This window comes from Cygnus atratus, chromosome 5 (genome assembly GCF_013377495.2).
Source record: "Cygnus atratus isolate AKBS03 ecotype Queensland, Australia chromosome 5, CAtr_DNAZoo_HiC_assembly, whole genome shotgun sequence".
Lineage (NCBI taxonomy): Eukaryota > Metazoa > Chordata > Aves > Anseriformes > Anatidae > Cygnus > Cygnus atratus.
This window is the reverse complement of record NC_066366.1, coordinates 11038700-11056726: the sequence shown is the minus strand read 5'-3', so window position 1 is coordinate 11056726 and position 18027 is coordinate 11038700. Positions and strand designations below refer to the sequence as shown.

At 39.8% G+C, this 18027-nt stretch overlaps 1 protein-coding gene across 1 annotated transcript in view; it reads left to right on the top strand.

Annotated features, from left to right (window-relative positions):
* Positions 1-18027, top strand: part of NAV2 (neuron navigator 2) — a 233111-nt gene that overhangs the window by 84192 nt on the left and 130892 nt on the right. Inside the window, exons 4-7 of the mRNA XM_050711116.1 lie at positions 868-940; positions 8844-9117; positions 10636-10704; positions 14223-14380. Of these exons, the coding sequence (XP_050567073.1) occupies positions 868-940; positions 8844-9117; positions 10636-10704; positions 14223-14380 (574 nt within the window). The remainder of the gene's footprint in view (positions 1-867; positions 941-8843; positions 9118-10635; positions 10705-14222; positions 14381-18027) is intronic.

Genomic DNA, 18027 nt, shown 5'->3' with positions numbered 1-18027 from the left:
AGATTTGGCTTGTGCATGGAAATGCTTTGTAGGAATCTGAATATGACAGCAGACCTTTTGGTGGGAGCTTGGTGGGAACGTAGGCACGAAGCTACAGCTAGATCTCTACTGTAACACTGAGTTATGAGGGGGAAATGCCAACCTCTCCCAACCTTTCTGGAGTTCACTTGGTTGAGTAGGATTCAAATCTCATCTGTATGTGGCAGTTGTAGTCACTGGCGTTCAGAACTGTTGTGTATATCCTGTCTGGTCAAAATCCATTTTATCCAATGCTATTTAGTACAGTTAGTTGTACCATCTCTCTGAAGGGCAGGATTTACCCCACAGTGAGAGACCGGGGTTGTCTGTCATTTCTGACATGCAGAGAATGCCGTGAGTAAACATATTTTGGATTCCAGCTGGGGTTTCCTGTTACAGTTTTTATATTTGACTGCTTTTGTGGCTGGAAACTTTTGCCAGCTGTCAACTTAAGAGCAAGTGGCAGTCTGCCTTCTCAAGCAAATGTGGCCTCCATGTTTATTTTCAGTTTCACGTTTGTTATACTCATTGTAGGTTAAAAATCCTGGCATAACATCCTTGACCCTTCAGTAAGATATGTAGTCATCATCTTTCATGGTGCGAGTATTAAATAACTTGCTTCACGCAAGTACGAATAACAGAGTGTCCAGACCCACATAGTAATCAATTTTGGACTGTAGTAACTCAGGAGGCTTCATTTTGTTATGGTTTCCGCATAATGAGCAAAGGGACTTTTTATGTGATACAAAGACTGAGTGCAATAAAGTGTGGCGGGAGATTAAAGTAAACAATTATTACAATGCATATTCTTTTGTGTCTCCCTTTTTTTTTGTTGTTGTTCTTGAATAGATTGAAAACATAGATGCATGCCTGAGTTTCTTGGCTGCTAAGGGAATTAACATACAGGGGCTGTCAGCAGAAGGTGAGTCAACTGGTTGTTTAAGATTTCATTTTAAACAACGAACTTGAATTGCTGCTTGTGATTGTAACCCACACGTGCCGTGTAATGGAAAATTAATGTAATATGAATAATATAAGCTGTTGATGGTCTTTACTCCTTTTTTCCCATTCTCAGCATGAAAGGTAGGTAAAATATGTATCTAACCTCCTCACGGCTGACTTGTAAAAATAATTAATCTAATTCAGTAACATCTTGGTTTATGTCTGTTAAAAAAGAGATTTTTCATCTAAGTCGTATAATTGATACATGGGTTAGAGTGTAGATTTTATGGATATTTAATAACTGTTGGGGGCTGCTTGTCTGTTGAGAGAAAAGGTATTTAGTTCCTCATTCTTCAGTTATTCTGTTGTCTGAAAAAGGATTCCGCTTTTTTAGGTTTAGACTTCTAAAAGTGTGATTCCAAGTGTAAAAAAAAAAAAAAAAAAAAGAAAGAAAAAAGGAGGTATTGACCTTGAGTTAATCACTTAGCTTATAAAGAGAACCAGAATTTCCTAAAGGCTGAACATGACTCAGTGTAGGATACTCCTCTTCACCAGTGCGTGATATATGTCAGGATGTATGGTGCCTGGTGCTCAGAAGCTGTTTAACTGCTGTCTTATTAAAAGATCAAACAGATTTCCCTAATCCTCATCACCAGCTTTCACCTCTGCTTTCATTTAAATATGCTGGAAAAGCATTTGGGTTCAGAAGCTGTTAAGACAAACTTTGAATGTATTATGTGACAGCTTCTTCAGCACTTCACAGAACAAATAATTGGATGTGTGGCATCAGGTGAGACCTGAAGTTAGATCTGGTGAGTAAGTCTCTTTGCAAGCTTAGTTTTGAGGGGATTACATTGTCAAATCATGAATTATACTTTTACTTGTGTGTGAACAATTTAATTGCCTGTATGCGTAAAGCCATGTTTTCTTCCTCCGAGGGAATTCTGTCGCTCAAACAAACGAGGCAGGAAAGGATGTGTAGGTGTGGTGGGCTGACCCCAGCCCACAGCGAGCAGCTGCTCGCTCACTTCCCCACGCTCCCAGGAGGACCAGACAGAGAATAGGAAGGGCTAAAGTGAAAAAACGTGTGGGTCAAGATAAAGATAGTGAAATAAGTGGAGGAAAGGGGAAGAAAAAACCAAAAGTGATGCAAAGGCAGTCACTCACTGAGACCTCCCACAAGGAGACAGATGCCCTGCCACCTTCTGAGCAATGGCCATGTCCCCAGTACCTGGCCCCTCTGTTTTAATGCCGAGCATGACGTTATGTCGCAAGAAATATCCCTCTGGTCACCTGGGGCCAGCTGTCCACGTTGTGTCCCCTCCTGACTTCTTGTCCCCCCCCAGCATACTTGATGCTATAAAAAGAGCGAGCCTTGTCACTGTGCGAGTACTGCTCAGCAACAGCAAAAGCACTGGTTTAGCCACAAAGCCAAAACACAGCACTGGGTGAGTTGCTCTGAAGAAAATGAGCTCCACCCCAGCCAGACTCCGTACAGCAGGCGAGGTAACGCATCGTGTTAGAACAGTTGGCATAAATGGAAAAATAGGTAAAATTTAATTTCTGTGTCCAAAACCACATCTTTGATTTTTATAGATAATCTAAGACCTTCTGTCTGTAAACCTTGCCTATATCCTTATACAATCACAAATAGAACGCACCTTTGCTCCTTTAAAAATGAAAGAAAAAAGGAAGGATGAATGACAGTCTTTCAGGTCATGTAAACCCACAGAGTTTTTGAAGAGACCCCTGAGTCTTCTCTGTGGGAAGAGAAAATGTTCCTTCTCTTGGCCTTGGCTGTCCTATTGTCAATGCCCCCAGTGTCTGTGAGCTCTCGTGGACATGGGGTTAAGGATTCGGGACCTAGTGAGCACAGTGTGGAGGGGGAGCGGTGACAACCCGTGCTGCTGCAGCTGTCTCAGGCCCTCAAGGAAACACTGGCTGACCGCAGTTAAACCTTAAGCCCTGGCACCGAGGTGGGACTGCGCAGGACCTCACTCCATGCCACCCTCAGGGGCTGGAACGGACATGGCTGAATCACAAAGATACTTGTTTTAATTTCTGTCTAAGTGGAGCAGAATGTGACTCCTCTTTTTTTTAGTGATGCAGTGTTGCCACCCATACATGTATTGCGTATTTGCTGGATACTCAGGGCAGGAATTCCCCCTTCCAGAGTAAAGTCTCTTTATTCGTAAATAACAGATGCTTTTTTGCACCCCAAAATGTAAATAAATGGTAGTTAGTGGTGCTGGAATGTATTTTTAAGCAGTTGAAAAAATCATTTGCACTAATACTGAATTTAGAGTTAATATTGTTCTGTTTAGTTTAGTGCTATTTTATCTTGAGTATGTTTTCTTTGCATTCTTCTTTATTAATATGTGAGCTATATGCTTTGAGGTTATGATTCAAAGTCTCAGCTGAAACAAACTTTCCCTTATTGACCATGAATGTTGTTTATGAAACGTGTTCCGGATAACCACTGTGGATGAACTGTATGGTGAAACCACCATGTACCCAAGTCTTACATATGTACACTATCTTTCAAAAGTATTCCCAAAATATTTTTAAAAATAAAACTACAACAAAATTAAATATTTTATTTTAAAAAAACGTTATTGAAAAATTACAACTAAAACTTGCATTTTGGCAACTTGCGAAATAGTTTAAATAATACTTGCTGTCCTCTAAAGGAAGCCCCCTACGTCATCCTGGCATATGAGATTCTCCAAGCTACTTTAACACATGTATTTTAAATATAATTTCAGGAAGCTTGTGACGGTTTATAAGCATGGAAAACAAAGTAGTGGGTATTTAGTACATTTTTTTTCTAACCTGATATTATGACAACTAGTAGGAGAAGGGCTAGCTGGACGTTAGCTGTCCTTTTCTGTAGCTTATCCTTCAGCTGGGTTAGAACACCCATAACAAATCTTTTCCTCCTTTTCAGCCCAAGTACCATCTGCATTATATGCCTAGATAGCTCGGTTACAGTCAGGATTCTCATGTCAAGAAAAGAAGGTGTGAGCTAAAATTTCTAACAATGGAAAGTTTGTTTACTAAGAAATGATTAAACAGAAAATGCAGGTCTGAGTCCATAATAAAAGCCAATTTTAACCTCGATGTGATATGCAAATATTGTAAAAATGTAATATATTTCATATTATTTACCTGTCTTGCAGCAATGCGAAATCTAAGAAAAATAGCAGATTAGTTGGTGAGAAAACCGTCAGCGTGCAAAATTGACAGTGCAGTGTTCACACTGGGGAGGGGAAGGCATGTTTCTTGTTCATTGCTTTGCTGCCAAATCGCAAGTCCGACTCAGTAGCACATAGGTTATCGCATATTTTCTGCTGATTTCATATCTTTTTCTCTCACACTGTTGCATTTTCTAGGAATTAACATATTAAATCATATGGAAGCTAAGAAGAGACCAGTAATGCCTGCTGAATGCGAATATTTACTGGCTTTGCCACTAACATTAAAAAAAAAAAAAGTGACTGCTAAAGAGAGGGGAGAAAAGGAACATTTTTTATAAAATGAAGCTAAAAGACTTGAATTCAACTAGAAATTAAGTTTCTGTTCTGAGAGACCATCCTTAGTTGTGCTCTGGAAGGCGGGGAGAACCAAACAGGAGAACACAGAATCTCTTCAGAGTGTTGTAACCAAGCAAGCAAGCTAGTGTTTCTGCACAAGTTGCCAAGACCTGCTAGGTCAACTGCAAATAATTGTGTTTACTCCACTGGCAAATCCTCATCTAGGAGGAAGTAAGAGATTGTGATTGCTTCCAAATGGAAATAAACATTGAAGCCTCTCCTGAGTTGCTTGAGAATATGCATTTTCCAATAGTGCAGCTTTAGTATGGAGGGAAGTTGATAGTGTTTCCAAACTAGAATTTGGATAACTCCTAAATACTGAAATAATTTGAGACTTCATGTGTAATACCCTTCCAGTGTCAAAAAAAAAAAAAAAAAGAAAATCTTGCTTCAATGTGTGACGCAGGCTTTTATGGATTTATGTATGTGACACAGTACCTGTATGGATTTAGGCAGTGAAGATACTTAAGGATCTGTGTTCTCTGAGGATGACCATAGTATGCTAGAGATAGGCCCCCTACTTCAGCAACATGGAGCCAGAGAGGTGTTCCCTTCTCAAAGATTTTAAACTCTTAACATCTCTATTTGTAGTTCCTGAAGAAAAGTATGGAGATGCAATTTCTCTTCTCTTCTTGCTGCTGCTTTTGTTGTCTGTCATTTTGAGCTCTCTGTCCATACCCACGCTCTTACTTGTTTCTACAGCTGGGTTTTAGGCTCCTGGAGCTGCAGCTGCCCAGCTAAGCTTGCCATCCTTCACACACTGTTTCCTCACTGCCAAGATTTTGAAGATTATGGAGAACATAAATGTGCAGTAGAAATTCAAACTGAATTCAGAGATAGCAGCTGCACCTCCTCTGGATAACAATCAGCTGAGCAAATCATGAAACCATAAAGCAATGAAAGGAAACATCTTACTAGACTTTGGAACCACTACTATGGAACTTAGACTTTTGCCTCTGAAATGAAGTCTGTGCTTCTGTAGGTAAATGGGTTTCAGTGTACACACTCTGCAGTCTTGCTGTAAATCCATTTTAGTTCTTTTCCAGTATCAAGGTGGAATTTTTGTTTCCGTAGCACAGATGCCCCACAAAGCTGTTTTGGACATACCCGAGAGAGTGTGTGTTCACTTACCAAGTTACCAAGTTGTAGATTTTGATTCTACCACACAGAGCCTGTGTGTTGTTAAGATTCCTTTGGTCTGACAAATTCTTTATTTTTTTGGCATAAAAAAAATGCATGCAGCTATAGTGGGGGAAAAACATAATACCTTTTTAAATTTTGCTGCCCTGTTTCTACAAAACTCCCAATATTGTTTATACTCAGATCACACTCCTCAGCAGAGTCTACAAAGTTCATCCCAGCACTCTTCTGGTAGCTTTTATCCCAAAAGTCAGCTTACAGCCAGTCAGCTTTGAGCTTGTGGTGGCTGAAGTTGAGTCTGTCTGTACTTCACAGATATATCCAGGATTAACTGTGAGGTACATGTACTTCTCAGAATTTTGTCTTAAATTCAGACCTACTTTTGGCTCTTCCTCCCCTGCCATCATTCATTATGGACAGAATTTCCTGCTTTTTATTTTTTTTTCTTTTGTTTAGCAGACCATTGGGTCTCACCTGTTAGGGGAATGAAGAAGGGTTGATGGGGACTGCACGCAGAATTCCTCAGTGGTCAACCATAAGAGGCTTGTGCAGAGTGACAGAAGCATGCATCCGCTATCCCTAGGCGTGGAAATTACGTATATATGACAGCCCCATATTCTGGCAGGAGAGATGCAAGCTACGGAATATGCAATGGTTCTTAATTTGTACTCCTCCTAGCTGATTTGGCTAACCATTCTGGTCCATGTAAACTAGCTGAACTAGTGCCACATGCTTTCCAGAATCAGACGGAAAATAAACTCCTGACTAAATAACAGCGATAGGCTGTTTTGGTTGTTCTTCCTTGGTTTGCTTTGATCTCTATTTTGTATATAATTAGTTTATGATTTGCGGAAATTTCATTTGCAAGTGTTCAAGGGATCAGATAAGGGTTTTTCTCTACTAATCTCTCCAACAGACCTTTCTTTTCTTTACCTTTTCCTTCTTTCACAAGGTATTTTTTCACTGATATTTTTTTCAATTTCCAGTAAGCCCAATGTATTTTTGTGCAGAAAGAGATGATTGGCAAGCTATAATTGTAGGTGAAAAAAGCAGCAGCAGAGCCATTACAACATGGGAATTCCCAAAGGGTGGATTTGCATGGATTGACTTTAAAACCAAATTCCAGTCTCTTCTAAAATATCTCGAGTGTCTGAAATATACAAAACCAGTTTGGGGCTCCAGATTTAAAGTGAGCGGGTGACGTGCTTGCCCTTATCTGGGTTGCTGCACTTGAGCTGCCCCATGGCCAGGACGGGAGGCAAGGCAGGAGGCAGGAGAGGCCGGGCAGACGGACAGGGCGCTGTGGGGTTGAAGTGCTCTTCCTGTGTGAAGGGCAGGGGCGAGCTGCCAGGTGAATTACCTCAGTCTGTCTTTAAGATAAGGGAAACAGAACTACCTCTAAAAGTCCCGCCTGAAATATTGCACTTAAAACCCAGAGGAAAAGAGGCTGCTTCTTCTGAAACTTACTAAATTGTTTTTTGTCACCTTAAGCATGTCAGAAGCAGGTTTCTCTTCTGATTACGACAGAAGATGCGCAGCCACAGAAGTCGACGGGTTTTAGGTGGGGTTATTGTTTTAATTGCCTCTCACTTCACATTGAAATCAGGGCCTTGTTTTCAATTGCGTGTCGCTTTGCTAAGTTTAAACATGTAGACTCACATTTCCTTTATCTCCTGGCTGTGATTTCTTTTATCTCCTGGCCTGTGTTTGTGCAGCTAAGCTTCCCAGTGCCTCTGGGGCTGTTTAGTTATGCTTTGGCCTGTGATTAAATGATACTTTCCTTACAATTCCCATGAGTAAATTGAGTTCTTTGCTAGAGATAAGGAAATCCTTTTTACTGTTCTTTTCTGTCTTTTGTGTCTATTCTGCTTTGTCTGCTTCCATCCCGTGTCCTCCCTAGCCAAACACAGGCAGATTAGACAAGGAAAGAGCCTCATGTAAAGGGTGATGTGGGAGACTGGGTTTGTGGCCTGACACTGCATGGGGGCAGGAGTAGACTGGGAAAGGGAGAAACGAGCAGGATTCACTGGGATCCCACTGTCCAGGAAGAGGCTAAAGTTGCCTGAGAGAACAAAGGAAGGCAGAGGATGACGACTCTGAGCGCTGGGATTGATAATCATTTAAATGAGAGAGCAGGGCCCTGGTGGGACAGAGCACTGCTGGAGGAGCCAGACTGCAGGGAAGGAAAAGGGGGAAGGAAATCGAGTCAGAGGAGAGGAGAGGAATGCCCTGGGTCTGGGTGATGACCAGGACTGCTTAGATAAGGTCTCAGGGTGACTGAGGACATGAATATGGGCCCAAACAAAATTAAGGAAGAAAGTAAATTAGATCAGCTGCTAGGAAGAAAAGGTAGATTGAGGCTTAGCTAGGGAAGGAAACAAAAGTTGGATGCTTGTATAGGAAGGGGAGCAAACTCTTAATATGTGAGCTTGATATTTGCTGGGCAAAGGGCTTGTGATTAAGAACAGAACCTTGCTACACAGCAAAGGTGAACAACACACTGAGAAAAGTGACTGGGAGAGGGAATAATGGATAGAGCAGAGCCCATGAATTTATTCATTCACTGTCAACCTATTTTTAAGTACCTCGGATATCCATTCTGTATTAGCTTGTGATAGTATCAAATTGCCAATTATCTGGTTTAATACAGCAGTCTTGCACAACAATCATGTTTTCTAGTGTATAACTTGCACCAGATCTTCTTATTGGAAATGATTAGTCTGATATTCCAGAAATGATACAATGCAGTGTGGTAACTGAGTAGTTTTTCCTCTTCATGCAAATTTGGGACTGTGAAATGATTTACAGCATGATGTTGTTAATGCATTTGTTGCTGTGTTTTTCTTTGTCTTTTGTTTGTTTTAGTTACTTTAGTTTAAAGGAACTGTTTAAAGGAATTCTCTTTTTAAGCACACTAACGTTAACGCAGAAAACAGCAGAAATGGAAGACGTCTATTGTAGTCACTGCAGGGAAAACTTATTTATTTGTAGTTGGTGCTCACTGGTAATCAGCTGTAATATCAATGAGATTTGCAGAAAGTCTGTCATGTATTAAAGGAAATGAGTTCAGATGGCGTTAAGAACACTGCACTGTCAAAAAGAAACAACAGCTGATGGCTGATTGAGTAACTCTTGAATATTGCCTTACAGAAATCAGGAATGGGAATCTAAAGGCCATCTTGGGCCTTTTCTTCAGTTTGTCTCGATACAAGCAACAGCAACAGCAGCCACAGAAACAGCAACCACAACACCATCCATCCCAGCAACCTCCCCCAGTGTCCCAGCAAACAGGACCTCCATCTCAGTGCCAGGTCGGGCTACAGCAACAGCAGCAACAGGTGCCAGCTTCACTCCAAACTCAGTGCCAACAGCCCCAGCAAGCTGCACAACATCAGATAAAAGCACAACCAGAAATGCAGTCAAGGTGGGAAAATTTCTTTTTTTTTTTCATTGTTTGTTTGTTTTTCTTCTTCTTAAAGGTCTTCAAGAGTCAAAGAAACTGCTTTCTTTAGTTCTACTCTAGAATAAAGTCAGTGTTGGAAATTGAATGCTGGGTAGCAGTTGACTTCACACCTTTGGAAATCAAAACACGTGCTTAAATATTTTCTCCATGCTAGAAGTACTCGGTTCAGTGAGTGCAGAATGCCTGCAAGACCACCGTATTTTATAAGGATATTTTTCTCAGCATTCCTTTTGCTTCCTTCTACTTGCAAAACATATATATCCTTGCTATTACAGAATATGTACTTCGGACACATGAAGACCAACTGCAGTTCTGAGTTTACGAGAATATTAGTCCTCACTAAGAAATGGAAGGTTCTGATAGTTGTAGAAGAAATAGAGCTCATCACAACTGGTGATGGTCAAAATCAAATCTAAGTTTATTGGTCAACAAGAATAAGTTGCTGGCTTACATGAAAAAAATGTTCACTGTTGGTGTTTGTTGGCGCTCTTAGATCAGAGTATAGGTAATAGAGGGGGGTCTTTGTATCTTCAAAGTCTTTAATCCTACAGGTGTTCCTTGTGGGTTAGAATAAAAGCCATTGATGAAGGCAGTACCAGTGTGAATGCATTTACAGCCTTCTGCTTATCTGACCATTCCGCTGTTAAGGGGATGAGCATTTTAGTGGGAATAAGTGGGCAGGATGAAAGGCTGAAGTCGTATTTGCTACTCTTTTAGTGAAAGCTTATTTGTTTCAAAATATCACAGAGTAAGTTAAGGCTGATTGGTGTTAAGATAACACATATTGGGGTGAACACTAGCTTAAGTGCTGCTTTATATGGTATATAGAGAGCTTGAGTGAGGCCTTCTAAGAGAGACACTACTCTGAGCTTGTTTTGGTTTGCTTATGTTTTTCTTAATGAACCATGCTCATCTTAGATGGAAATGATGTTTTGGTGTAATTGAAATGCATAGTGTTGCTACAGCATGTATAGACTTGTGCAGGATATAATTACTGTAAAACAAGGATGTATTTGGACATATTTGTCTGACTTTGGTGTCAAAAAACGTAAGATGTATGGGATCGTTGAATATTGCTTTAATATTTTCAGTCCATTGTGTGGTTTGTGCTGGGTTTCAAGCAATTTAAAAATAACCAACTTTGAGCTGTTAAATGTCATAATGTGTATATATACACACACATGTGCACTTAGTATATAGTAAGCTGAAATTGCTCAGATGCTGCAGAAAATCATATATAATAAAAAGTTGAGGAGCTGAAGAGTAATACAATGTGAGTTTGCATGCAGAATTGCATCTTCATTACTTTATAAAAATTGATTTTGACCTAAAGTTATAGTTAGGCAAGAAGGCTCTCTTTCTTGGAATTTATAAAAGCTCCTTACTCCCTTAAACTAGTTACTGAATTCAGTGGCATAAAAAAAACGAAAAGTTTCTGTGCTCAATGATGTCTTCCACTTTTTCTTTCCTGTCATACAGTGCATCTCCCAGGGACTCATCTCAAAGCAAAATCATCCGATTCACTCTTGGTCAGAAAAAGTCTTCTAGGTTAGCATTTCTTCATCTTCCGCAAAGCATGAATAATCCTTTTGCAATATTTTTGGATGCATGCGTAGGGTTCATGCTGAATATATTTACCTCCTTGTTTGTAATCAGGCATCTTAAAAGCAGCTGAAACATGCAAGTATTGGACCAATTTTAACTTTTTTTCTTTTCTTTTTTTTTTTTCTCTCCAAGGCATGGCCCGCAAGAAAATAATTTTGTTTTCTTGTCCTTACGAGCTTTTGTTTTTGAGAACAAAACATGGTTCTGGGAGTACTCTCCCCACTTTCCCCGTCCGTATTAGTTGTATTTAGATCTGCATTATTGAAACTAGTAGCATCAGGCTAGTGCTGTCCCAGCTAGTAAGTGGACCATACCTCGCACATGCCATGTGAGCCCAAACAGCATTGTGTGGGTGTTTCCATTGGAGCTCCTGCACTCCCCAGTGTTCTGAAGCTGAGAATATCTAGTCTCCCTGAAAATGATTAATAGGTATTTCAACTTATTTTTTGTCCTGAATCCCAGCTTGGTTTGCATGCCAGCCCCTATGGCCATTTCATCTCAGCACTCATAAGGATTGCTGTAAGTGTTACTAATGTGGTTATTAATCTTAACTTTCCTTTTATTACAGTTATATATAAAAATGTTTTATGAGGATGTTTTATATAGTTCTACATTATTAAACTACTCTGTATGATTTTTGCTAAGCTGGTGTACCATTATTTATGATTGTATTCAGCTTGGCAAGTTTGTATATATTGTTAGTTATGTATAATTTGGATTTATTTCCCCCGTCTTACTTCTTTTACGACAACAGTGAAGGTCTGCACTATAACCCCTGTTAAAATGTTCCCTGTTTCCTTTTTATGTTCTCTCTTGATCATGATTATGACTTGACAGTTCGTAGTTGCCTAGAGGAGATGCTGAAGAGTAGTAACAGAGAGCTCAGTGCCCTGTCTCCGGCTGCAAGAAGCCAGGAACATCTCCCTGCACCTAGATTTTTTTTCCTAGATTTCACAAATGTCACTGTAAAATATTTTGGCCTAAGACCAAAAGTATGGGCTAAAAAGAAGATCAGTCAGTTAAACTACAGGAAAAAAATGTAGGAGAGATTATACTTTCTTCAACAGTTTTTGTTAGCTCATATGTTTTTTATTCTCTCTGTGTTTTTATTGGCAGTGACAGTCCTGATTGAGTTTAAAACTTGCCACTTCTTGAGTGGTCATAAGCTTTGAGTAGCTTCGTTTACTTTAAAAGGCGAGATTTGCAAAGCCTGCGTGGGCATGTGTGGGGAGCCTTTTCTCCTGCCCATCATGGGGACACGTCCCTTGCCTCCCGTCAGACACACTAGGAAGCTCCCCTCTAGTACTGGGTGCTCTGGTGGCCCCGCTGCAGTGTTCGGCCAGTACTCGCAGTGTCTCATCCTTCTGTAGAAACTTACAGCTGAGGTATCTTGTGTGTTTTCCCTACCCGTGAGAAACCTAGCTTGTTTCCTATGAAGCAAAACGAACTCTTAGGGAACTTTCTTGTCTCCATGCACCCCAAGACCTACAGAAGAGCAGTGTGGCAGTTGTTACGAAGAGCAGTTGTTCCTTCCCCTGCAATATCCCTGCTTCTTCCCGCATAGTCTCCTCTACCGTGGATGAAGCATCTCTGGGGGGTTCCCATTTGCACTTTCCTGCAGTGACGGCTATGTACAACTTCCTAGCACCCCCCAGTGTTGAAAGAGGATGCTCTTCCTGGCTAAATTGAGGGGCTTGTCTAAAAGGCTTCAACAAAGTAAACCTCAGAACCATGATGTGCTGTGACAGATCTGCGGTGATTTGAGTTTGTGAATGATTTTTTGCTTTTGTAGTTGAATGATGCCCTGATGTTTTTTCCCATTTTGAGCTGTGAAAGCATGTGCATGCAGCTGCTGACGTTTTTGTTCTTTTCCTTCATGTTTCTTTCCCTATTTCCTATTTCTTCACTAGTCTTTGAGAAGCCAGTTTGTTTAGGAAGTGCTGCCAGACTCCTTCCTGGCTTCTTTTTCTTCCCATGGGCACAGCAGTGATTTAGTCTGTTGCGTCCCCATTCTTGCAGGTAACTGGGACTTCTGCATTTTAGCCTATTATTGGCGCAGGTTATTTAAGACAAATTGACTATTTTATTTTATACAGAACAGTGCTAAAGAGATTCTTCTGTACAGAACATACAAAGACAGCACAGAGAAGTCCCCTTCAGTGCTACTGTATGTGACACGAACTGATCCTATCTTTTAATCCTTAATGTGATCTTGTTGCTTTTTAAAACTGTGAGCTGTTTCACTAATTCTCTTCTGTGTGGATTTTGAGTAACTAATAAATCTTTCAATGTTTTATATTTCATCAATTTGGAATGTGGAAATATGCTCATTGGCGCACAAAATACAGTGCAGACATGGCAACTGCATGTATAAACATTGACTTTGAAGGACTCAAGCACACACATTGTTCTGAGATGCGATGCCTGTGGCCTTCCTACTCATCAGGCTTTTTAGAAAATTCTACCAGTCCCCTTTTGCCTAAAAAGCATGCAACAAGTATCTTTTCCTGCCTACTGGTTCCAGAATCTGAACTGCCTTTTTTTCTAGGTAAATATCTAAATCTTTTAAATATGGGCTACAGTAAGGAAATGCAAAATTGGAAAGTCCTTCCCTGAAACAGCTTGCTGCCATCCTTTTTCAGTTTGAACTAGAAGCTTATACCTGCTCACTGACAATGCGGTTGCCCTAAGAGGGGAAACATAAGCTTTGTGTGATTTTTATGGGTGCAAATTAAATCCAGTTAATGTTTTGCTGGGCTTGGCCATTAGGCTTTGTAGCTTTCAGACCACAGCTGTAATGTGCTTCCCTACAAGGAAAAAGGCAGCCGTATTCTATCTCATTGTTATTTCCAAAATAAGTGTAGCCCTGTTCAGCAATCTGGTCTAAGAATAGTAGTGTCTCATTTGGCCTTAAGCTTGCAGCAGTGCTATTACTGCACTGAATATACTGCAGCTATTTCTGATTTACAAGATGTACAGCAAGTGACCATAATGAAAGCTGAATCATGGAAGAAGGAGCTATATAGAGAAGGTCTGATTATATCACCTTACTCGGTGGGAGGTAGTTAAGTATATTCTTTGTTGAGTCTATTAGAAACAACTGTTTGCCAATTCTGCTATTAGTCAATGTAGGCAGGAATTTTAGAACTGGATCCTGAAATTTTTTGAGCCAAAAACTCTCATGGAAAGATATTAAAGTATCTGACTAAATGGTTTTGGTTCTCTCTTCTTTTTTTTTTTTTTTTTTTTCCCTGATGTGAAGCAATTCAGACTTCAACTGGTTTACCTTGTATTTTTCATCTAGGATGATCTTTTGATTTGTCCTTTCATAAGGACAAAGACCTTAAAAAAATATGTTGGTAGTGTCGATCCTTTTCTTTTCAGCTTACGCATGGTATTCCACAGTTGCTTTCTCAGAGTTGTTCTTTGTATATCTAATCTTATTGTAATTCTTTCATCAGGCTTCCAGGCCCTACCACGAGGGTGTCCGCTGCAGGCAGTGAGACCAAGACTCGTGGTTCTATTAGTGCCAACAATCGACGCAGCCAGAGCTTTAACAATTACGACAAGTCTAAGCCTGGAATTCTCCCCCCAACACCAACAGGTAGCAATGAAAAAGGTGAGTGCTTGAATTTTTTGCATTCTCAGTTTTTCTGAATAGTGGTTTTATTCAGAGGAAATTGCATTTTCCACTAAGTTCCAGAAGTTGTAAGACTATCTCAAAGTGGTAAGGGGCTCTTTGCAAAAACAAATCCTTATAGAGCTTTAACTTGATGTTTACTCTTACACACTTGTAAAATAAGTGGTGCGTTCTCCAAGTACATTTTTAATAAACACTTCCATGTGACTGAGGCTGATAAGTTTTTATTGTGACTACACTGGGTAGAAGATATCATTTCTACAGCAGGCAGTAGGCAAAGAAAAGGTATAACAGCACATAATGGCAATTATATATGAAAGGGTAGATGAATGATCATTTCTCATATACCTAAATATATCTGTACTAATAAGGATTAAAAGGTGGTTAAAAACAGGTTAAATACTAGCAGTCATGAAGTTTTAGCGTGCAGGTGCATTTGAGTTCTTCCCAAAATATACTTAATTTAAGCATGTTTTCAAAAGGGAAATCAGTCCCCCCCCCGATCAGAGCTGGCTTCAGTGACTACCTAGTGAAAATCTTTTTTTGGATTTCAGTCTCAATCTAGTTTAAATTAATGGTAGTCGTTTTACTAATTTCATGTTTTCTTGATCAGCCTTTTGTAGAACTACAATTAGGAACAAAGCACTCTCCAATGACAGTATTTTATAAAATGAAAATTTCTATTGTCATTTAAGTTGACTCCAGTATAGATATTCAGATCATTTCTAAACTTGTGGAATCCATTGTATTTCTCTAGGTAACTTGCCATAAAAAGAAATTTCCCCACCAGGTCTTCAGTTTATAAAGTTCAGTACTCCTGATACCTAAAAAGCAGATTAGTGAAGGAATGTTTGCCTGGACATCCTTCATATTGTCATTTAGGTTTAGTTGTCCTTCTTAGCATAATGTAGAAAAAAATAAATTCACTGTTTTTAGTTACCGTTGTAAGTAAATAACAGTAACTTAGCTCCTTGGCAGAATTAAATTTGACAGTTTATAGAAATTTAGATTATAGTCATTAAAAATGGTAGTTGGCTTACAGTGTGAGCAGTCTTTCTTTTTCTCCTAGATTCTATAAGTCCTCCTTTCTTGTTAATTCTTTAATATTTTTGCTCTCACTTCAACATATTGGCTCTATCATTGTCTTAACCATCCCTCTCACCAAGCAAAAGCTACTGGTGCTGACAGCAGTGTGGTTTACATCTCTTCCTTCTCCCCAAAATAACTCGTCCTTTGTAAATCTGACTCCACAAGCTTGATTGCTTTACAGCATTTACAACTTCGATTTTTTTTTGTGGTAACTTTTTTCTTTTAAGATTTACTGTCTGATTTCAGTAAAACGTAGTCATTTCTCAGCCATGAAACCAAATGATAACTTGTAACTGTGTCCTTGCAGAATACTTAGTATTGATACTATCAAGGGATCTTTTTATTTCAGGATGAGCAGGATGATTTATTGCTCATCTCCCTCAGAACGAGCTTTTACAAAACGTCACAGACAGTATTTTATTGGCTTGATACTAAAAAGAAAAAGTGTATTCAAATCTGCTAAAAGAAGAAAAGTGTTAATGTTCAAGTGAGAAAGCTTCATAAACGGCCTGGATGTGTTTAGCTTTTCCTTTTTTTAACAAAAAAACTTATTAGCAATCTACATTATGTTTCAAAATGGCCATGAACCTCAAAACAACTATCATATCTTGGTATTAAGCCTGAATAAAAACAAAGAAACCCTAAATAAATTTCGAAAATATAACAGAAGGATTTGAGCCCCAAAGGACTGTCTGTTTCAAAAGAGACGTGGCATGAAGAGCCCTAGATGCTTTTAAACCTGAAAAGGGATTTTGGTGATATTCTTACCTGATTTGTTATTCTGTTTGAAGATGCTCCTGAGGCAGCCCTCCTGTTCATTGGCATGAGCCATGCACAGGCTCTTCCCAGCTAATGGGGGTAGATACCCCCTACACCAGAGTCTCTTAAAATATCAGCAGACTATAGCTGGCCTGGGTTCTGTTGCAACAGTTAACAGAAATTGTTTTTGTTCGAGACTGAAAGAAATAAAAACTAACTGTAAATTATAAACAGAAATTTAATTTCTTAAGTAAGTCTTCGGTAGTACTTGCAGCCTCTGTTTCTCTGATTGTTCAGCCTGGTATGCCAGTCAAGGACAAGGAAAGGACACCATGTGGTGGGGTCTAAATGGCATTGGTCTGTTGGGACCTCTGAAGGCTTGCTCTGTTTTAGGGAGTTTCCTTTCAGGAGGAAGATACTTGGTCCTTGAATGCTGTAAAGATGACATTTACAATATAAGAAGCAGCTGGCTTTTCTTGAAAAAGCTAAAATCCTTCTTTACTAGAACTGAGGTTATGACTTGCTGTCCTGAAGGTACACACAAAAGAATAGCTTCAAGAAAAACTGGCGCTGGTGAAACAGGCTTTTTCATTTTGTGTCAGACACAGGCAAAGGGGAGTAGAAAATTAATCCAACAATAAGGCATTTTGTTGAGTAGTTTGACAGGAATGGAAAATGACCACTGAAGAGTTCTTCGATGTTTTTATATGATAAATAGCACCATTTATTTTCCTTTCCTCCACTATTGTCAAAGGTGCTTAAAACACATTATTTAAATTTTATTTCAAGAATCATGTAGTATAGGGTTTGAAGGCAGGAACATGATGTATTTTTATAAATGCTGCCGAGAAACCGTGTCTATGGCAATGCATCAGAAATGGCAAGTACTGTGTTCTGTCTGTAGTGCTGCTTTTTGAATGGCATTTACTGACTTTGTGTCTATTCACTAAGTTAGTAATCTGACAGAATTCATTAGCTCGAGTTTGTAGCTCTGAGCACTATAATGCAGCATTAACCAGCAGAGTTTTGGAGGACATGACTGGTGAAAACTGAGTAGATTATTCTAGTCTGCTACGGTCACATTGTTGGCTTAGGCTGGCAGCTAATTCCGTACCCTTAACGAAGTCGTTGCCCTTACAAAGATAGATCCATACTGTGTTTCAATACTGTCTTCTTGCAGCCACTTGGCAGTGTGCCTTTAGGCTTAAGTCTCCGTGTTGTATGTGCGTAACTTCTTAACAGTGGTGAGTATTTTGAACGAGAGAAAAACACCGGGCTGACTCAATTTGCCTGTAGTTCTCGTGCCTGTTTCTTTTCAGGAAAATGTGTTTTTCCTTCTCCAGACCCTCATGCCCTATGCCTGAATTTAATTTTGGATTATTACCCTATCTAGCAATTACAGCCCAAACCATAGAAGTGAGGGTATTAGAATTGATGGAGCCTTATTTTCCTGTGTGATATTTCCCCGGTCCCCCTCGTCAATACAAGGCCTTGTGCTGGTGTCCCCTGGCTCCTGGACGGGTGAGGCACGGCGAGCGGTGCGGCCCGGCCCAGGCGTGCATCGGTTGGCTGGGCGATTGGTACCTGTGTACAGGTGGGTGGTAAGTCAGCAGCTGCCATCAAGAGAGAACTTGAACTCTCTTGGCTTCCCCTCAGCTTACCAAGATGACTAAATAAGGCAAGTCAAGTGCTGGTTTCAGCCTTGACTTTCTTCTCTTCGTTTTCAGAGAAAAATCTTGCTGTTGGTCTTCTGCCTAGTTCCTCTCTCTCACATACAG